This window comes from Myxine glutinosa, chromosome 11 (assembly GCF_964187855.1).
Source record: "Myxine glutinosa chromosome 11, kmMyxGlut1.1, whole genome shotgun sequence".
In the NCBI taxonomy this organism is placed as follows: domain Eukaryota; kingdom Metazoa; phylum Chordata; class Myxini; order Myxiniformes; family Myxinidae; genus Myxine; species Myxine glutinosa.
Window position 1 is genome coordinate 115,564,541 of NC_136271.1, and position 23,037 is coordinate 115,587,577.

At 45.1% G+C, this 23,037-nt stretch overlaps 3 protein-coding genes across 5 annotated transcripts in view; all 3 read left to right on the forward strand.

Annotated features, from left to right (window-relative positions):
- The window catches only part of ICE1 (interactor of little elongation complex ELL subunit 1), a 524,149-nt gene that overhangs the window by 344,340 nt on the left and 156,772 nt on the right, over positions 1-23,037 (forward strand). The gene's annotated exons all lie outside the window — the stretch shown is intronic.
- AHCY (adenosylhomocysteinase) overlaps positions 1-23,037 on the forward strand; it is a gene marked incomplete at its 3' end in the record, with an annotated part of 390,713 nt that overhangs the window by 122,310 nt on the left and 245,366 nt on the right.
- LOC137436964 (cholesteryl ester transfer protein) overlaps positions 1-23,037 on the forward strand; it is a 111,797-nt gene that overhangs the window by 48,499 nt on the left and 40,261 nt on the right. Inside the window, exons 9-11 of one of the 2 annotated variants that reach the window (XM_078787043.1) lie at positions 902-993; positions 7,670-7,861; positions 19,351-19,404. In XM_078787043.1, coding sequence (XP_078643169.1) covers positions 902-993; positions 7,670-7,861; positions 19,351-19,404 — 338 coding nt within the window. Of the gene's footprint in view, positions 1-901; positions 994-7,669; positions 7,883-19,350; positions 19,405-23,037 lie in introns of both variants that reach the window. The other variant, XM_078787042.1, reaches the window with a different exon arrangement.

The following is a 23,037-nucleotide window of genomic DNA, read 5'->3' on the forward strand; positions in this document are numbered from 1 at the left end:
AAACAAACAAACAAAAAATACTTGTTGGTTACAAAGATTTGTTGCAATGTAGAGTCCAGTTGAAACTACACTAATAAGATATCTTGCATTCATTTTGCTTTATTATCGATTTCCCACCAAGAAAATTACGTGAAAAAGGTTGGTGAGAAGGCAGGGTTTCAGACCTGTCCCAATAATCCCTCAAATAGCAGTAGAATGACTTCAGCAATGTAAAATGGTCCGAGAGATGTGTTGTAGAAACCCCAAAAAGTGACACTGTGCTAAAAAATTGATTTGATCCTCATGCATCACCTTAAACTTATGTCTGCCATATTTGACTCCATGTGATTCAAACATATTTAAGTATGATTTTTGCTTTCTTCTTCTTTCAGATGCAGCATATGGCTGCGGGTAGCATAATCTACTGGGGATCGTGCCCTGAGTTGTGCTTCTGAAGCAACTCCCCCTATAGGTCAGGGCAGGAATTTGTAATTATTGTGGTGCTGGTGACAGCTCGCCTACTCTTCCCGAAGGACAAAGTGGGATCTTTTACGTCCATCAACTAATGCTGGCAGATGGGACTCCCAGTTTAACGTCCATTTGAGGGACGGCACACACATTGATGCCTCATCCTGCCTGTGAGACCCCAAGATGACAGTTTGCAGCTGGGCTGAGATTCAAACCCAGGCTAGATGGCTCCGAGGTTAGTGTCTGTACCTCCAGGCCATCCCCTGCTTTCTACAATAAAATTAAAAATTAAAAAAAGGCAGATAATTTGAATCACTTCAAAGGAGGGTTCACTGTATTTTACATATTAAAGGAAGTTTTTTTAATTAGTTTTAGAAAAGTCTCTATCTTATTAGTTTGCAAATGTTGAAATAAAATACCTCACCTTCCCATGGTATGTGATTGATATGTGCAGGGCTGCTACCTATCTGGGACTACGCTGCTCTTGACACCTCTTTGACTTCCGATCCTTTGGTTTCCTCCTCGTTTCTACAAACACAGCATTCTGTAAGATTTATCCCTGTGGCTCTCAGCACCAGAATGTTCAAAATGGCGATAATATACACAACAACATTGAATGCATCAGCAAAAACAAGTTCGTCATACCTTGCTGTAGTTTTGAGAAATTCACACCAATTAGAAAACTTCTGAACAACAAACATTTCACACTAGAAGTGCATGTGTCTCCTGCCATCCCCACCCCAATTATATCCACTGTTTACATCCTAACTCAAGTTCAACATTGAACTTCAACGAAAACTATCATTGCAAGACTCAGAGTATTGCCATGAATTTTGGGGTAGAGTGGTATATAGATCAGGTAGATCTGTGTAGGTATCATGCTCCGACTGTCGTGAAGAAGAAGAACCATCTCAATGTACATAAGCAGGGACCTGTCTAGCCCGAATGTCGGATTAAGGTGTATCTTCGTCCTCATTATGAGGAATGGGGCATGTTAAGTAGTTATGGGGATTATGTTAACTACTACCTTGTTAGTCAAACCTCTGTGATCTGTCCTTTGTCCCATATGGCAATAAACCATTGACATTAGTTAGGCCCATTAGCGCACACACTAATCAAATCCCCCCCTACAATAAAACTCACCGGAAGAACAGGCAGGAAGCGCACGCGCATTGCGCCGGTATGGCGATGGAACATCGAGCAGGCAGACAATGGACACGCCCAGAGGGCAGCTATTGGACGGGACGCCACCAATGGGGAGACGAGGCAGGATGAAGCTCGTGATTGGTCAGGGCAGGGGCAAGAAGCTGGCCGCTAGTTGGTGGAGGGAAGACACGAGGCAGGAGTCGACCAACCAAAGGCTAGAGTAAGGAAGGACTGGTGATTGGCCATGGGAGGGGCAAGAAGCTTCCCTCGGATTGGTGGAAGGAATGGAGCAAGAAGCGACGAATTGATTGGCCACCGACCGATGGCGTGAGAACGAGAGCGTGAAGCGCTTGGCCAATGGTAAAGGACTGACGGGGGAAGAACATTCGAGAGGTCGAGAGGCGACAGACTTATTGGTGGGGAGGACCGGTGACGTCAGACCACGGCCGATAAAGGTTAGAAGAGACCGACATTTTCCCTTCTCATTCCTGCTCATTGTTGAAGATCTTGTCCTCTGATCTCTTCGCTCCTGCCCTTCCCATTCTGGACACCAAGCGAACGATTCTGCGTGGATGGAGCCAGGCATGGCCAGAGGAGCAAACTGCACGCTACCCATTTGAGTCGCGCGGGAGGCCAGTGCCACGCAGACGAGGCTGGGGCGAGCGAGTGGCTTGGTGGGGCCTAGTGGAGCGCGAACGGGTGGACGGCGGCATTTCTTCCCGCCAACACCAGTGCCACGGCAAGCTTACACGCTTGGGGCCTGGACGGCTGCAGACGACGCACAGAGCTAAGCTCAGCACAAACACAACGGTTCTTTTCATTTATATCCCCCCTTGTTTGTTGTAGACGTCTGGTGTAGGAGTGCTCATTAAGGGGTTTTAGTTACCGGTGCGTTTCATTGTTCTCAGGTTCCGTTTAATAAATCTTTTATTTTTGTACATTTAATTCCGTGTTCGTTGAGTTTATTTCCTGCAGGTTTGAAGACTGCTCGGATCGCGTCAGGTAAAAGCTGCCGGCCTCTTCTTCTTCTTTCTTCCACCCACGCATATATAGTGAAGTCCGTATTTGATAACGCCTCAAATTAAAGCTCAATTGGTCATCCGTGGTGTGCTCCGTTTTAATAGAGCCGTCCACACGATAGTATTTAGCAATGAAAATGTCCTAGAAGCGAATGTTACCTTCTCCACTGCACTCCTAACTTCATTGAACCAATTGCTGGTGAAAACAACCATCTCTTTGGCTATTTCCTGAAAGCAGCTGGCACAGAAAACCTCTGACTTGGGGCCTTTTGAAATCCACTCTTGTACTGATGGAGACCATTTCTGAGACTAGTTGTTCCTACCTGCTTCTTTTTTTTTTTATTTTACCAACAGCAGTCTATCACATTCTCCAGAGCTAGTTTATTGAGGCTTCCAGCAAAGCAATCATTGCCAAGAAAATTCCTTTCTCAGCCAGCAATAAGAACTTGACTGAAGGCAAACTCAGATTATAATGACTCAAGGTTTGGAAATGGAGTTGGTCCAATGGTAATGGTGACTTTAAAAGTCCAATGGTATTTAGCCAAGCACCTGATGTGTTAAACTCCTTTGAGCGTCAACTCTGATCAGTGATGCCTCTATGATGGGCATAGCTGAGGCAAGAGAGGTTGCTTCAATTTCAAGAGTATATCAAGAGTACTTGATGTTGATGATGGGAGTTGCTTTATCCACTTAGGCTGGTCACTTTTTGGCCCATGTGGCATTTTCTAACAACATAAAGACATTTCTGGCGAAGACATTCTGTGCTGCAAGACTAGAATGTTAAAAAAATCCTGCTCTGTTACATTTGCCCTTCCACCATCTCTTTTTCAGAGGGACGTGGGAAGCAAAATTGATCAAAGCAAGTGGGGCAGAAACAAAACTGGCCAAGAATTAGACACCCTTACCGAACAGAATTTTGGGTAACGACAAACCTTGATGACAGTATGAATTATATATATATATATATATATATATATATATATATATATATATATATATATATATATATATATATATATATATATATATATATATATACATACATACATACATATATGTACAGACTTGGCATTTAATATGGAATATTTTTTTTGTGGGGGTGAACTTACTTCTCAAGATGTCTTAGAACCAAAAGTTCATTGGAATTATGTTGAAATTATTCTAGATTTTGTTAATGTGACCTTTAAAATACACAAAAACCACATTTGACATTTCAAAACAAATAAATTGATCCTTGAAAGTGATGGAAACTGATATCGAACTCAATTCATGGAGAGTACTGTGTTAAACTTCTGTACGTTTTCCAGAAGTATCTCTTTATTTTGCACATTAGCCAAATTTTTTTTAAACAAAAACAAAATTTAAATTACGACTGGGATTACGGACAGTAAAATTACAGTTCAGCACTTCGTGTAACCCCCACGAGCATTCAGGAGAGCACGTACACGTTGCGGCATGCTGTTCACGAGATTTGCCAAGGTTTGGACAGGAATCGCTTGCCGTGCAGTGACAATAGCCTGCTGCAATTCACGCACAGAGGTCGGCTGCTGGTCTAAGTGGTCCATTTGACGCGTTAATTCTGCCCACAAGTTCTCTATCGGATTCATATCCGGGGACATGGCAGGCCACTCCATATGCTCTACACCACGGTCAGCAAGAAAGTGTTGGATCATGCGAGCATGATGAGGCCGTGCATTGTCATCTTGGAAGACAAAGTTTCCTCGAAAGGCTGCACGAGCAAATGGAAGCAATGTTTCTTCCAGAATGGCCCTGTACTTGAACTGGTTCAGGTTTCCATTCAGAACAACCAGGTCAGTTTTGCCCCCTGCATGAAAAGCAGCCCAAACGGTCACCCCACCACCTCCAGCTTGGACTCTTGGCACTATACAATCTTTGTTGTAGGCTTCATGCACTTGTCTGCGCACTCGGACGCGGCCATCTTGACAATAGACCAGAAATCTAGACTCGTCACTGAAGATCACGTGATTCCAGTGTCCTGCCTGCCATTGACGGTGCTCTCTGGCCCACTGCAATCAGCGCTGGCGGTGTTGTCTGGTCAGGCGTGGCTTTCTCAGGGGACGCCTGGCACGATAGCCTGCTTGAACCAGTCGTTGGTTGACTAGCCTTCTGGATACAGGCACATTTGTCAGTTGCTGCCACTCAGCCCTAAGCCGATTAGCTGACTTGGTACGGCCATTGCGGACTAACCGGTGCAGCTGGCGATCATCCCTCCTTGTGGTTCTGCGGGGACATCCTGGCCTCGGTATTGGAGTAGGGACACCCCTCTGAGCATTTCGTTTCAGGATCTTTGACACCTGACCTTGAGTGATGCCATACTGCTGAGCAATAGCACGCCGTTTCATGCCGTAATTTCGTAAAGCCACCACTCCATGACAAACAGTATTGTCGAGTTGACGGACCATCTCCAGAGGAAGCGGCAATAACTTTTGGAGAGGTGCAGCAGTTGTTTTCCACTAATACAGAATGCAACAACCCTTGTATACCCGACTGTAAAGCCAATCATCAAATGCACCTGTCCGTACATTTTGCCACGCCACCTGTGATATAATCCTGTTGTTGACTTCTTGCTGCGACAGACAATCAGTGACATGGTTCTTTTGACAAATAAATCACCAAAGTGTAAAAGAAACTCACCAGATTGACATACTGAGTTAAGAAAGTAAACCCAAGTCAAGAAAAAAAAAAATATTACATATTAAATGCCAAGTCTGTATATATATAATTCAAAAATATCATAAATCTCAATGTTTAAAGTAGTAGATGGAGTGGGATATATTATGGGCAACTTCTACGATTACATGGTACTTCTTAATAGATCCTGAAATGCTATTTGCATTCCCATTGATGCCTAATTATTTATTCCGAATTATTTATTCCTTTTACAAAACTCAGGGAGTTGTCCAATCAATTTTTTTTTTTTTTTTTTTAAATGTTTAAGGCACGAGCAGAGTCCTTCCTTACCAATGGGTTAATTGCACCAGAATTATGATTTGTAATAATACCCTCCACCGGGAGTTGTGCTATATGATTCACATTGACAGAGAATATTGGGATGCTCCCCCAAACCTGAACCCTAGGGACTATGAAATTTTCTTCCCGCAAAAAACAGTTTTCAACTTATTCTGTCCAGCAGTTCAGGAGTGCATACAAGTCAGACAGACACTTCTCAATTTATATGTAGCTGTGAAGTGTGATATTAAGATTTATATGCTGTGATATTAAGTATGATTTTGGCAATTCGTTTAAAAAAAATAATTCTTGATGTGTCCTTCACTTTCCAGGTGCTTCCCAAAAGTTGTTTTGTCCTAAAAACAACAACACAAGGACAAAAAGACATAAAATGTCATAGCCCCCATGGTTTTATTAATTTTGCTGTATGGAGTTAAAGGCCGCCAGTCGGCCATCTTTGGTCGGATTTCAAACCAAAATCTTTTGCATATGTATACTCTCATGTATTGTCTTTGTGCTAAGTTTGAACAAAATTGGTCAATGCCTGTCTGGGAATTTGTATGGGCACAAGTTTAATATACAAAATAACTGCCAGTCGGCCATCTTGGCTCTGATCTCGAAATTAAATGACGTGCTTATGTAAACCATCATTCGTTATCTGTATGCAAAGTTTGAACAATATCAGTAAATGCATGACTGAGAAATGGTTGAGCACGTGTTCAACATCGGGTATTTTTACAACTAAAATGGCCGCTAGCCATTTGGCCATCTTTGATCGCATCGCGAAACAAAATGATGTGCCTGCGTATACCATCATGCATTGTCTTTGTGCCAAATATGCGGTTGCAATATGGTATCGTAGATATTGTTGCGGATGCATGCACGATTGCACGGATTGACGGACGGACGAGACCCAATTCATAAGCCCCCAGTTCAGACCAAGTCCTACAATAAATAGTCAGGCTCACTATGTTAACAAATATAATTTCTTTCCAAATTTTGGGATTAGCAAACCTGTACATTTTCGGAATCTTCAGAGCATGGAGAATCTGAAAATCAATGTTGGCATTTGCACAGACACCTGCATGGCCGCCATTTTGGATTTTGAAAATGGCCGCCATAAAATACATATTTTGCGCGATCTCGGCTTCTAGTCAACCTAGAGACTTAATTAAATATGCTAATCCTATGTTTTCTGGGTCAAGGAATCCAATAAAGGCCTCAAAATAGTGCTCAGGATTATACAAAAGCAACAAACAAAGGTAATTGAAAACCATTGTCTTTATATTTGTGATATAACTGTATTACGTAATACATGATATTGCAAGTCCTTTGAAGTTATAGGTTGTTATAGGAAGTTATAGGTAGTATCAGATTGAACTATAAGTCTTATACACAGGATCTACGAGGTCTATACCGTTCAGGAATATGCTTTTACAGATCTTCATCACTGTCCTGAGTGTCATTTTCGCAAAGGTGTCTACGCAAATGTAAACATTAATTTTTGGATTCCTCATGCTCTGAATATTCCAAAAATGTATAGTTTTGCTAATCTACCAAAATTTTGAACGAAAAAACATAGTGAACCTGACTAAAACATAGCAGCAATATTAAATGGCACAGTCTTACAAAGATTTGCATTGCAGCTCTCTTGGGCTTGTTCTTTGACAAAATAGCTCACCATGAGTAGTTCTGATGTCTTAAAGATTCCTCATTGCCTCAAAACGAATAATCTCAACAGTTATCGCACTCTATCACATCGTCGCATTCAATGTAGTTTGTGGAGAACGTCTCGGGTTCTTTTGTACACCTTATTCAAAGGTATGCACACTTGCAGCACAATAAGCAGCTCCACCATCCTGGCCTAGCTCACTTGCTGATGAGAGGATATGAGTATACAGTTATTGGCTTTTAGATCTATGTTTGACATGCAAGTCATTTGTTAAAAGTTACTCCTATTCAACTTCAATGTACACCTCAAAATAGAGTTTTACATTAAACAAAGTAATAAAGCAACAGTCACAGCCCATGCAATCCACGTCGGTGTTTAACAAAATGCAATGTTTCCTGTCCCTTTGCCATCCCAGGGAGCTTTGCATGTTTTGGGTAAAGCGATCTCAAACGCCAAATCCTTCAACTCAACCCCGAGTGCTCTGAGCATAGCAGCTGATCCACCCAGGATGATGTACATTTGGGTGCAGAGGAATGTGCTGGAGAAAATCATCCAGGCATTTGTGGAAGAAGAACTTCAGCGTCACCATAACTGGAGCTCTGTAAAGGTCTGGAGGAGTTGGGGTGAGGTAGAACTTAACATCACGTGAGCATAATGTGGACGGGGCTTCATTGATGGGTAGGGCTTGATCAACACTTTTCGTACTCTTTTGATAAAGGCCGAATGCTGTAATTAATGTTCTACAGGTGCTCTGTACGTACAGGTTGATAGATTTTTATGCCTCCGCCCCCATAGGTGGCCGGAGGCATTGCCTTTGGGTTGTCCGTCCGTACGGGCTAAACCTCGTTTTTCTCAGCAACCACATGTCCGATTAAGACGAAACTTTCAGGGTAGGAGTGACACCCATGCAGAATGGCTTTATCACAATTGTGACGTCATGGGTCACGTGGTATGGCAGCCATCTTGGAATAAACGCAAATAATTAAAAAAAATATTTCTCGGAAACCACTGAATGTAAAAATTTGAAACTTGGCACATTGTCAAATACTCCCAATGGAGAACAAAAGCATGATAATGATGAAATCATAGGTGAAGCGGTATACCAGCCAAAAATGTTATAATCGAATTCCTTATCCTAAAAATCGGAAATTGCATGCACATGATCTATGACTCATTTGTATTGAAATATTAAATTTATGACAACATAGGTCACATGGTTTGGCAGCCACATTTGATTAAACTAAAACCTGATAAAAACAACTTCTCCCAAACCACCAAATCGATTGACTCGAAACTTTACGTGTCATTGACTTGGTATGGCGATTAAAAGATGATTACAAAAACATTATTGGTCACATGATGTGGCAGCCATATTGGATTGAAGGAAAATATTAAATAATTATATCTCTCAAACCACTTACCCTATCGATGCAAAATTTTACAAATATCATCTCGCACCACTGTTGCATATAGTTTGAAAATAATGGCATCATAGGTAATGTGGTTTGGCAGCCATCTTGGATAGAAAAACGAACCTTATCCGATCAACACGAAACTTCACAAATGTGATCCTCTACCCATACATATGCAGTGTATACATTTTTTATGTTGTATGTCATGTGGTGTGGCAGCCATATTAGCTTGAAAGTCGATATTTCAAAAAATCCCTTCTCCAGATATTTCAAGAAAGAAAGCATTTCACCGGTCGATGTGAAACCGGTCAAGGCTGGTGAAAATATGATACTTCAAAACAGCTGAGGGGATTTAAATCAAACTTGTTTATTTTTAGGACAGTGAAAGAGGTAATCTACCCGTTGTGGGACTTTGAAGAGGCATATTGGAGACATAGTCTCATTGCTTTAGTTGTTGTTATATTAAGTGGATAGATTATTAATCCTTCTTCAAATAAGGTAAAGACAATCAAATTTTTTCTTGAACCACTGGTGCACATATTGTATCCCAATTAAGTGACATTGAGATGCCAATAAAAAAGTGAATACAGTGAAGTGCAGGAATCAATAAGTGTTACCAAATGTTACATCAGAACACAATACAATGCCCGATTAATAAACCTGATGTCAGGATGACAACTAATACATCCCAAATAACAACCAAAGTGGAATAAAATAGAACCAAACAAGACAAATATTAACCTTATCCAAGCATAATAGTTAAAGGGACACAATTCTAAAAAAAAATTTGAAGAGATATCTTTCAGAGGACGACATCCCTGACCCATTAGCACAAAAAATAATTATTTGGGGAGAATAATAAGCCGGATAATCGCGTTTTAAAAACCGACTATTTTCACTTCCGTTGTGCAAATGAGCTACTTCTGTCTATTCGCATGACGTCACAGGGACACAACTAAATTTACGGACGCGTACGTCTGTGTTTCATCACAAGTTATTCTAGCATTCAAGATGCCGATGTGCCAAGCTTTTAACTGTTCAAATCGTCGAGAAATTTGCCCACAGAACTCAGAAGTCGTTTTTTTGCATCCCTGACCCACGAGAAGATCATCAACAATCATGTGCTTTGTAGTTGAACAAGAGAAAAATGACCAGTCTGGTCACTAGCTGCGACGTGTAGAATCATGAGGATATCCGTTGCAATATGCGCTACCAAATTCCACCAGTCATTAAATTATACGCATACACGAGCGTCTTTTTGTCTTTCAGTTCTGGTCTTGTCCTTTGTTTTGCGACGCAACATGCTTCATCAACTGATTACATATTGTTACGGAACCCAACATCGGCCTCTGTTCCCCTTATCGAGGGGGGATTAATCCCCTCGTTTATGACTGACCGATGTGGTCCCTGACGCTGCACAGCTACCCCCGAAGAGGCAGGTGCACAACCTCGTTCGTACCGCGGACAGATGTTAATTGCCGAGCGGTTTAGCAACCGCGGCACGAACCATTAACAAGAGACTAGACCCGATTCCGAAACGTTGGCCAAATCGTGCCACAGGTGTCCAATGAGGGAAATCACAAAGACGACGGATGTAAGGGAAAGAAAGGCAAGGTAGGAAGAACAAATCTAATTTATTATTATTATTTACAAGACCAAAAGAACCAAGGAGAATGGAAAGATAAGAAAATAACGACAGAAAGAGGGACAGACCAGAAGGACACAGTGCAACACTAGCTTACCTATTGCAGTCTTACTTAACCCCAGGGACAAGACAAAAGACAGACTACGAGCACACTGACACGGGGGATGATGGCAGGAACGAATGCTGGAGGTGGATGGCTGGAAGGAGAGGAAGGTCCAACGAGAACTGGGTCACGGTCGGGCCGGGAGCGGGCAGCCGCCGTTCCTCCGCGGCCACGGTCGGCACCGCCGTCAATGCCCAAGCTGTGGTCGTGCAAGCTGCCGCGGTACGAGCTCCGCCGGTTCAAGCTGCTGCTGCTGTTCGAGCTCCGCTGGTTCAAGCTGCTCCTGCGTACCGCTGCGTCGCGTGCTCTCCAAAGGCTTATTATTGCTCATCCGCCGCGTGCTCCCCAAAGACTCATGTGCCGTATCTCCTCAAAAGACTTGCTCGCGCGCTTTTATATCGCACCTCGCGATCAACCCGCGCCACGCCCGTGCTGGTATCTCACCAGTCCTGATTTGCGGGTGGGGCTAGCTGGCTCCACCTTCCGATGACGGAGACACGCCTTTCTTCTCCGAAATTACCTCGTGGCTAATGGTGGAGTGCAGTTGGCAATTGCTGACAAATGGGGAATTGGAAGGGAATCTACCTTATTTCAATTCGGTGCAATGCAGTGTCTATTAATGGAAGACAGAGCCTTAAACTAATACACATAATAAGGAGATAACTACTGAAAAGGGAAATCTATGATTTGCTACGTGATTGTATATGGACTAACTAAGGGACGACCTTTGACCTTTACACACAACACGGAGGGTGATATTTACACACACAAACAACACAATTCTCAAATCCACAACACTGCACCCTCATCCACTTAGGCATGTCCCAGGCCTATTAAACGTTTACCTTTAGTGTGGCACGTAGGTGTAGTTCCCTCTACATTTAACCTGACCCTGAGTGTGACAGTTTTAAGCCACAAATAAGTATGTCCCCCTGCTGCATTGCACCCTGCCTAACAGATTTACGCCCACAGCTAACCGAATTGCGGAATGGTTTTCAAACTACACATTTATGGTGGGGAGCATTATTTACAATTGACGCTGGTATTTACAAAACTAACCCAGGACCTGTGATTGTTATTTTTGGGGGGGGAGACAGCCTGCGCTGCATCGACGCCCCAGCACCAATATCAATGCACCATAATGCACCAAAAGCACCAACCAGTGCACAGTCACCACAGTTCATAATAAAAAAACCAAACCCCTGTTGTTGTCTTGCTCTTTGGCTCCCTCTGCTGGCTATTGTCGTTCTTCCAGATGTTGTCTTTCTTCTTTGCTGGCGGCCTATTTGCAATAATAAAAACAAGCACAGAACGTGTCCATTGTGTTTTATTTATGGCCCGCCAGGCCAACTAGGAGTGGTTCACCTGTATGGCATAGGTGCCATGTTACCAAGGTCCGCCAGCAAGATCTCGGGCCATCATGGCCGGTTCCAGCAGAGGGGCCATGCCCCAAACCGTGGGGTCCATGAGTGGTGCTCAGCCACAGACATGTGGTCCATAAGTGGTGCATTGATGCAGGCAGCTGTGGTTGCGAGAGTTCGGGCACACAATGGCGGACTCCCGCACGCTCCCCTCGGTGCCCAGAGAGCACAGTCCTCGGGTGGGAGACAGGGCGATAGAAGACAGGTGATCGAGGGGTAAGGTCACAAGGGTACACATCAAACAAGGCAATGCAGGACGAGGTGCGTACGGAGAGCGAAGTGAGAAAGCTCGTCCCTACCGTACGTCATCCCCCCTGTTACCTACTCTACCCTTGCCCTTACCCCATATGTACACAAAAAAATCTACACATTTACAAATTCATCGCTACCGTCACGTCTTCCCCATATCTCCCCTATACCAAATTCGTCCCCACAATCCCTCTAATCCAAATTTGCCATCACCCAATTCATCATCAATCCTCATAAGGAGGGAGAGATGGAACATCACACAATGTCACACCCACGTCATGATGCATCTCACAATCCAAACATTTGCACAGAAAAATAATCACAACCTGGCATGGTGCGGAGTAGCGTCACCTCAGGTGAGTGGATGCAGATGGTGCGAGGAGATTCTTAATCCTAACTATCCTCTAAATGACTTTAATACACTTTACACTACCCGGGGTCTTTCCCTGCCAAACCATTGGCCATCTTACACTCTATGCAGTTTTAAGAACCAATTTCCATTGACCAAACTGTGGTGCTTCATCAATTTGGGGTCTCACTCCCCCGATTCAACTCCCTGTGCCTTTGCACAATTTCCGGGCTGAGTCGTGTAGCTCTCCCAGCAGGTCTACCCACCTGCACACCTCCACCACTGTAGTTGCCTCCGAGCTTACCTGCTCCTTAACCTAACCTATCTAACTGGGGAAGGCCCTCCTTGGCGCTTACCCCACTCGGTGCCCTCTCTGGCACTGGGCTACCCGGGTCCGTCCTCCGGATCCTCGGGCCCCATCCACAACTCTAACGGCTCCCAGAGCCCACCTGCGGCCTCACCTGGCCGACATCCTCACAGTGGCGGAGTGTCCATTCAACTACACACACTAACAGGCCACACGCCCAGCCATTTCCACGTCACTAATGCACCCATCCAAACACCATTCTTCCACCACGCACCACAGATGCCAATATCCAACCACAATTTACCTATACCCTCTACCTAACTCTTAAACTACCCTCCCCGGGTATTCGTGATGGGGTCCATCCTCCCCATCCACTGCCTTCGCACCATCCACTCCACTCCACAGTTTCCACCATACTCACTCCATACCATCCATTCCATACTCCACATATTCCATACTCCATGTATTCCACACAACCATTCTCCATACACCTGTATTTGCACACCTGTGCAATCACTCCTACACCTGGTGCTTCCTGCACCCTCCTTCCTCCCTGGACCATTTGGTCAACACAACACACAATCACCACTACTCAGTCATACACTGCTCCATACACCTGTTCACTTGCACACCTGTGCAATCTCACCTGGTGCCACCTGCACCCTCCTTCCTCCAGGACCATTTGCTCAACACAACACTCAATCACTATTACTCACTCATACACTGCTCAATACACTTTCGATCCTCAAACACTCGGCATCATCTGATCTACCTGGTTTCCCTCTAAAACTCGCGCTTCCCCGTCGCCCCTTACATTATTGCGCTCCCTCGTCATTATAATCCAGCTACCCTCTCTATGTCCCCACTACCTGTCCAATGTTGCTACTTAACCTTACCGTTACCTATGGTCATTCTCTAGGTCCCTATACATTATCCAAACCCTCCCGGGCTAGTTTTCACTGCCAAACCCCATAAACCTATAGCTCCTTTGCCCCCGTTGTGAGAGATGACAGTGTTGCCATCCCATCACATCGGGTACCTTTCACTATAAATTTGGCTCATCCAATTTCAACCAATCAAAATTTTCCAATCACAGCCAATCCTTCTACCCATCCTTCGCCAATCATCAATTTTTGCTTTTCAAATTCACTACTGCTATCTCCCTCACATGTCTACTCACTTGAGCCTCTCGGTGTGCCAATTCATTTCCAAAGCTCGGCTTCGCAAAGCCGAGCAATGAATGCGGGTGGTTTGTTGCCGGCGGTTGGATTCGTCCGGCATTCGGTGCAGGGAAGGGGGTTTACTCGGGCCGAGATTCCACGCACCATCCCGGCACGGAGCCGTCCGATGGCCCGATCTCGCCCTGCCGGAACGCCTCCACCACAAGGGGTCGCCGTGACGACCCTTCCGACCGGGTCCCCGCTCCGTCTAGCGGAGCACGGACGTGACTGTTCGGAGCGAGGCCCGGCGTGGATCCCGTGCGGCGGTTCCTTTGAAACCGCCGTGGTTACGATCCCCGCTGGTTCCCGCAGCGCACAACGCCCGGCACGAACCGAGGGCTCGCTTTGGCTACAAGTCGATCTAACCGCTATCCCGTTTAGCGTCGATGCTCCACTTGCATGCTCACACCCCGCATTTCGTTCCTTGCTCACACATCCAGCTGTCTCCATGCTCTCCGTCATTGCACCTTCTCTTACACACCCCCCCTGTACACTCATAGACTTCGTCACACACCTGACCACCGCACACCTTAGCACACACCTCACCAACACACCTCTTCGCGCCCACTCCTCGGTCACATCCCCGGTGACAACCACGGGTGTGCACTCACTTGCACACCCAATCACGTGCTTTACTACTAACTCAAGTGTGCATTCCCACACGCGCTCGACCATTCCAGGTGTGCATCCTTCCATTTCAGGTGTACATTCTCGCTCATCTGCCACAACCAACTCACGCTCAGTGTCACTCTCACTATTCTCACCACCACACTCGGTCGCGCATTCACCCTTACTCTTGACAGCGCACTCTGTTATCATGCACTCCTCTGTTACACACCTTTCTCGCGCATCCTCTTGCGCACACTCTCCCGTTACACCCTCCGTAACACTCACCACACGTGTGCATTCTTCCGTTACATCCCCTGTAACACTCCCCACTACGCGCTTCCATGTGCCCCCCCGCACACGCACTACGAGCAACTCACTCTCGACAGCACACTCACTCCTCGGCGCGCACTTTTTCCTCACACACCGCATAGTCGGGCCTCCTCGCACATCTCCTCCTTCACACTTTGTACTTGTCGCACACCTCACCAGCGGCCTCTCACGAACACCCGGGTCCAAACCAACCCCCAAGCCGACTGAATCTCCCTTCACACCATATACATTTCCGAGTATATCGCCACTCACCTCGGCACCTCGTCTCCGTTCCTCCTCCGCCACCTGCAAACTCTTTATTTGGTTAGCAAGCACACCATCATGATTTGAGCACCGACCTTGTACATATTCCATCACCTCCTCCTTTATCTCCCTCTTAGTTTCCCTCCGTCTCTTCTTAATTTCACTCACCCCCTCTTCCACATCCTCTAACTTTTGCTTCACCTCTTTTATTTCCTGGTGCATCTCCTCAATTTCGTCCTCTAAGGCCACCTTGACCGTTTCTATATGCGTCCTCACCTGCCGGTCCTTCGTCTCCATTGCCTCTGTCACCTCGTCCAAACGCTTTGTCAACCCCTCACGTACCATCTGACATTCCGTCTTCGTCGCTATGAGTTCGTTCTTTATCTCCTTCTGCGTCGCCTCTAACCCCCCGATTACCGCAGTGTTCTTTTCCACTTGTTCCACTAATTCCTTTTGTCCCACCGTCAGCTGTTCTACTCCCCTCGTTAGATCTTCTATGCCCCCCTGTAACCTAGCCGTACCATTTCTCACCTTTCTCTCCATACGCTCCTCACCTCGCTTTACTACCTCGCGTACCCCCGAGACCTCCTCGCTCACACCTCGTCTGATCTCCTCCCCCATTTCTCCCATCTCTTTGGCAGATGCTGCCCTCATCTGTTCCAAATCATTCCTCTGGGCATCAAATTTAGTTTCCAACCCGATTTTCACCTCCTTTATCTGATCTCCCATCTGTTTAATTTCCCGGGCAGATTGCTCCCCTATTTCCCGCAATTTGCCCTCCATAATATTTTCTAACCCCCCTAACCCATTTTTCACCCCTTCCATCTGGTTCTCCTGGGCAGCCATTCTGTTTTCCAACCCCGTTAACCCCTTTCATTTCCCCGATTTGGTTACCCACGTCATTCAGTTGGCCCCCCAATTTACCTGCTAGCCCTTCCAACCTGTTGTCTATCCCCTCAAATTTGTTGTCTAAACCTTCAAATTTTTTGTCTAACTTCCCAATTTGGGCGCTAGTACCCCGCGCTTAGTCCCTCATTCTGCTTTCCAAACCTCCGATTTGGTTCCCCATTTCTGCCCTTGATTTGTCCATCTTTTCATCTATTTCTTTACTTTGCACCATGACATGCCCTGATTTGCGCCATGAAGAGGTCCAATTTCACCAGTGCCGCGGACTCGGCTGCCGCAGCGCCGCCATTTTGTGCCTCTGCAACCACGTGCGCGAGGGCGCCATCTTGCGCACCTGAAGCCCCCTCAACCACATCCTCATTTCTCTTCTCCTCCATTTCCTCCCTCTGGTCCTGGGTTACCCCTAACCCCTCTCCTAATTCCCCCACCGGCATCCTGTCGCCTTGATCATCCATGGTGCGATTATAAATTTAGGATGTTAAAAATAAAATCTTGGGCCACTCGTAATTTTGAGCGCCAAGCGCGCTTCAGGTCCGAATCCCACTCCTGACACCAATTGTTACGGAACCCAACGTCGGCCTCTGTTCCGCTTATCGAGGGGGGATTAATCCCCTCGTTTATGACTGACCGACGTGGTCCCTGACGCTGCACAGCTACCGCCGAAGAGGCAGGTGCACAACCTCGTTCATACCGCGGACAGATGTTAATTGCCGAGCGGTTTAGCAACCGCGGCACGAACTATTAACAAGAGACTAGACCCGATTCCGAAACGTTGGCCAAATCGTGCCACAGGTGTCCAATGAGGGAAATCACAAAGACGACGGATGTAAGGGAAAGAAAGGCAAGGTAGGAAGAACAAATCTAATTTATTATTATTATTTACAAGACCAAAAGAACCAAGGAGAATGGAAACATAAGAAAATAACGACAGAAAGTGGGACGGACCAGAAGGACACAGTGCAACACTAGCTTACCTATTGCAGTCTTACTTAACCCCAGGGACAAGACAAAAGACAGACTATGAGCACACTTACACGGGGGATGATGGCAGGAACGAATGCTGGAGGTGGATGGCTGGAGGGAGAGGAAAGTCCAACGGGAACTGGGTCACGGTCGGGCCGGGAGCGGGCAGCCGCCGTTCCTCTGCGGCCGCGGTCGGCACCGCCGTCAACGCCCAAGCTGTGGTCGTGCAAGCTGCCGCTGCTGTTCAAGCTCCGCTGGTTCAAGCTGCTCCTGCGTACCGCTGCGTCGCGTGCTCTCCAAAGGCTTATTATTGCTCATCCGCCGCATGCTCCCAAAAGACTCATCTGCCGTATCTCCTCAAAAGGCTTGCGCGCGCGCTTTTATATCGCACCTCGTGATCAACCCGCGCCACGCCCGTGCTGGTATCTCACCAGTCCTGATTTGCAGGTGGGGCTCGCTGGCTCCACCTTCCGATGACGATGGCGGAGACACGCCTTTCTTCTCCGAAATTACCTCGTGGCTAATGGTGGAGTGCAGTTGGCAATTGCTGACAAATGGGGAATTGGAAGGGAATCTGCCTTATTTCAATTCGGTGCAATGCAGTGTCCATTATTGGAAGACAGAGCCTTAAACTAATACACATAATAAGGAGATAACTACTGAAAAGGGAAATCTATGATTTGCTACGTGATTGTATATGGACTAACTAAGGGACGACCTTTGACCTTTACACACAACACGGAGGGTGATATTTACACACAAAAAAAACACAATTCTCAAATCCACAACAATATAATGTATGGACGTGAATGTTATTTCTGTTAATGTTAATTCATTAATGTTATTTATTAATGTTCATTCTGGGTGGCAGAGGGATCATTTGAAACGGGCTTGGTCGGTAGGGGAAGTCCGAGTGTATGCACATGCGCTATTCAATAATTACACCTAATTTGTGTCATGTTCTGTGAAACGAGATTGATATGAAAACATTCATGTTGTCTTTGTTGCTAAATTTATTCTGGTTTCTTCAAACAAATCGCGATTTTAGTCCGCGATGTTCTTACCTCATACCAACGCACGTCCGAGTGTATGCGCATGCGCTATTCAATAATTACACCTAATTTGTGTCAAGTTCTATGAAACGAGATTGATATGAAAACATTCATGTTGTCTTTGTTGCTAAATTTATTCTGGTTTCTTCAAACACATCGCGATTTTAGTCTGCGATGTTCTTACCTCATACCAACGCACGTCCGAGTGTATGCGCATGCGCTATTCAAAAAGGCACCCCAACAACAAGAACAACAACGCGGTCCTCTCATAGAGCTGCTAGTTGCAGTTAAAAACCTAGAAAAAAAACAAATTAAATATCAAAACGGATGCTGATTCAAAATATCATGTTGTTTGCGAAGACCACTTCGATCCATCAGCGTTCGTTATTTGATAAACAGGGTCACTATCTGGGAAACAAGCCTCAGAAATTACTGAAACTCGATGCCGTACCGACACTTACTGGGTGAGAGTTACCTGTTGATTTGAAGCCATGCCAATGCGAGTCAAGCTCAGAGCTAGTCCTCAAGTAGTTATCTATATTCCTATAATACTAGCAGAGCCTACCTGTTGCTTCGCTGATGTACCAATCAGTCGTCCTGTCTGCCAAAACAAATGCTATATTGGTTCACTGCATTTGTATCGAGTCCGTCGATAAAGATAACTCAACCAGCATATGAGAATGTTTCATCAGTTTATTGAAGTGCCCTCAGGTCAATTATTGGTCGTGGCTCATTGCGGCTTCGTTTCTCATATGCCCCAAGGGCAGTTTGCATTCTCACAAGATAACCGATCGATCCCCCAGGAACGAGCCAGAGATCCTGCACCGCACACTCTTCCATAATGTTATTGTTTTGCACAAACTGGCCTGGAGCATGGCAACAGCCAACGGATCCTGTAGGAGCGGCCTGCGAACGCACTGCTGCAGCTTAGCTTAGCCTTCAAGTTCTGCTGCTTCACAGCCTCAACTGACGGTCAATGGTTTAGGTTTACCCACCAAATTTTTTACAACTTCACCACTGCGGTCTAACTATTCGACCTGTTGCTCTGTGATCCAAGCTCTGAATCAAAAGACAGAGACATTGGCATTTCCCAACTCCCCTCCCCCCCCCCCCCCCATCCACCTCTCACCGTCCATTCGCCCCAACCAAATCCTCCTCCCTCCCACCACCCCTCACCCCGGTAGTTAACATTAAGTTGTAAAAATCACTGTAAAGCCGAACACCACCATTGATATTTATATATGCACACAAATGTAAAAAAAGAAACTGTTTTGTTTGTTTTTGCAGAAAACTTTCCAGAGAACAAACTTTTCTCGACCTTTCTTGCGGACGATTAAAAAGGTCAGTGTACAGTGCTACGGTTATAGTAAGGGCATTTTATGAGATATTTCGCAAATCTGTTAACTAAATTGTTACCAAAAAATTTCTTCACCAATATGTTTGTAAAGGTGTGTAATAACATGTGTTAAAATGTTGAAGTTCAACTCCCATGGGAAACCCAGAAAAAAAGCTGTTGAATTCGGGTACAGAAAAATTATTTTCGAGAATTTTTATTTTTTTTAATCGGCCCTTAAGTAACTTATGAGGGGTCAAATAAGGGTTTTTCATGATTCTGAGTTGATTGTTAACATTTATATTTTCACTTTTACATTTACACACAAAGTAGCTTTTATTTCACATACATATATAATACTCAAGAGTTATTTCTCATTCACAATGTCAGAAGTTTCAACAGTCATTGTCTATGTCTTCTTCAGACTCAACAACATCATGACTGCAGTTTCTGCATGTAATGCCATTACAGACTCCACAGGCCGAGATGCACGTGACCCCATTCTTCTTGCAGCTGCATCGCCGGTTGCTGCAATCTCCATGACAATTACAGCTCGTGAACTGCAATAGCTCCTCAGGAGCCGTGGGGTCCAGTGTTGGAACTGGCTCATACCCATGCACACCTATTGTCCATCCATAGTCACTGGGGTTCAGAGACATGCTCTGTAGAAGGATCCAGTCCCGGGTCTGCAGGTAGGCACGGAGTGAATGTTGTGCAGCTGCACCCTCTGTTGGAGGTAGAGTCTCTGGTTTGATCACTCCTGACGCTGCCTTCCTTGAGAACATGTTGTACCGAATTTCACCCTTCTTCAATTCCTTCAATCTCCTTCTCCTGGGAGGAACTCGATCTGTGTGCTCTGCTTTGCATCATTAGCATGGATTCTCTTCATCCAGCCATTCCAGTTGGAGTGTGGGAACTCAGAATCGTTGGCTTTGATCACCCACCCCGCTGCCCAGAGTGTGTCACCTGGAGTGAGGAGTGGCTGATCATGAGCCAGGGAGGAGGAAAGCTCAGCGAGGGGGAGAAACATGATCGCGTTCGTTCTTATCTGTTTCCTGTTCGTAAATGGAATAATCTTTACTTCAGTTCCTCTCAGGATCTCAGCTTTGTCGAGTGCCTTCAACTTCACCTGGGGGAAAGCTGCTGTTGTCTGTGGATCTGGCAAACGTGGTGCCGGAGAGGTGACTTCGATCCAACCCATTGAGTGAAAGGGAGTGTTTCCGTGAATAGAGACAATGTTTAAATCTATATTGTCTCCAACAAACTGAGTGACTGCATTGTTTGTTTCCCCAACCTCCATAAAGACCACCTGATCATTACTTGACAATTCACTTTCCCTGGCTGGCACTTTGGCTGTCATCACTGATTGATCCTCAAGCGCAGCATCAACCGCAACCTCATCATTGATCTGTTCATCGGTTTCCTCCACAATGGTGTCAAGAGTGCCAGAAGTATCTGGAACATCATCTCCACTCCTACTATTAAGGAAGCAGTATTTGTAGTTTTGTGTCTCCGTGTAAGACTCAGTGTATCCCAGCCGGTGGAACTTGTTGAGCATCCATTTTGACCCAAATCTATGATCAAGTTGTATGGCAAGCCCCATTTGGTGTGGCAATACTCCAGACCGAGGTCGACAGGCCTTAATAAAATTCTGCCCCCAAACGGCAACTCTTTCGTCTGTCTTGACAATCGGTCTCAAGAACATCTGAAGGCTTGCAGGAACAAGTGTCAGCTGACTATCGATGTCAGTCATACTGTGTGTGGTGGGGTATGACTTTGGACCTAAATCAATCAAGGCAATATCATTGGATATGAACTTGAGTGCCGTCTTTATGATCTGAGTCTTCTCATCTCCATGGTCAAGATTAGCATGATGCCCTCGCAGAATATTGTCGGTGCCATCTTTGAGACAGAGTACATCTGCCCTTCTTTCCTGTGTTGTGAAATACAAGGTGTCTTCGTATTTCTCTAGAAGTTTTATCTTTAGCCAATGCTTTGAATAAGAAAGGCTATTCTCTGGTGACTGATCAAACTCCTGCAGCTTTTCATGGACTTGGTCCATGTTCATTACCCCATGCTCTAATTCTGAGTCTAACCATTCGCAGAATTCAATAAAAACTGCCTCTCGCTCCTCATCAATACTCCTGTCCTCTCTTCCTTTTTCCTTCCTCATCAGTCTTGGACAAACTGTCACCTCTCGCAAACATAAGTTTGCATCGCAAATGGTACAGTGTTTCTTCTGCTACCAAGTCGTTGATCCCTTCCAGGCGTCCAGTGACTTCAGTGCCCCAGTCATCCCCGCGACTCCGTGCTGTCTTCAGCAAGCTTGCCTTCAGTGTATCTGCAGTCAAATTATCTGGCACTCTGTATTTCTTTCTAGCTTGTGCTGGATTATTTTTGTAGAGCTGGGCTGGTTGGTTGCAAAGAATGCATACATCCTTATACAGGAGGTCAACTGACTGTGATCTTCTAGAACTGCAGCCAGTTGATGAACTGAACTCACAAGTAGTGCGTCTTCTCTTCAACTTTGATGACTCTTTCTCTGCCTTTGATGCTTGAGCTGACTTCTTAGTGGTTGCAACAAAGTTGTTGTACAGATCATTTTTACACTTCTGGTGGTACCTCAGTTTTCCTTCCTTTTGAGCCTCCTTCATACGTTCCACAACAGTAACATTTTCGACAGTTTCTGCTTGTTTCAATAAAGTTGAGTATCCCTTTGGAGTTGCCTGTATGAGCCTTTCAGCTGGTGTATCCGAGCGTGCACAGATGAAGCAATTGAGTACAGGTGGAGTAACGTCTTCATCCATATTGCTAGACTCCATGTCCTGCAAAGTAGAAAATGAGATATATTTAGAAATTATTTTTCCACAAAGGAGTGTCTGTGGTGAAATATAAATGTTAACAATCAACTCAGAATCATGAAAACCCTTATTTGACCCCTCATAAGTTACTTAAGGGCCGATTTAAAAAAATAAAAATTCTCGAAAATAATTTTTCGGTACCCGAATTCAACAGCTTTTTTTCTGGGTTTCCCATGGGAGTTGACCTTCAACATTTTAACACATGTTATTACACACCTTTACAAACATATTGGTGAAGATATTTTTTGGGAACAATTTAGTTAACAGATTTTCATATGTTTCCCTTACTATTAGTTAAACATAGAGTGAACAGTACAATTTATGTGAAGTTTCAGCAAAAGTCTTATTAATTATACCATTTTGTAAAAACATCGGTAAAAACCTACACGCCATCCTGATGTTTCACAGGCAGGGTGATACATCAATATGTGCTGTCCCTCAGGTGGACGTTAAACTGGGTGTCCCATTTACCAGCATTAGTTGGTGGCCATGAAATATCCCATATGGTGTCATTTACAAAGAGGAGGCGAGTTATCGTCAACACCCGAGATAAATTAAAAAATTAAAATTGGTGTCATTGTGGAGTAATGCAGATTAGTTATGTCATCAGTACATGTAAGCATAAGAAGTTGACTTCCGCTTCCGGTTCAGCCGGCGAGGTAGTGTTCTTCCAAGCTCTCCACGTCATCAAAGTGAAGTATTTTCCCGTTTGTGTTTTTGTCAAAACTGTACTGTTTATTTTACTGCGTATGTGTCTACTGTGTGTTTATAGTAAGATCT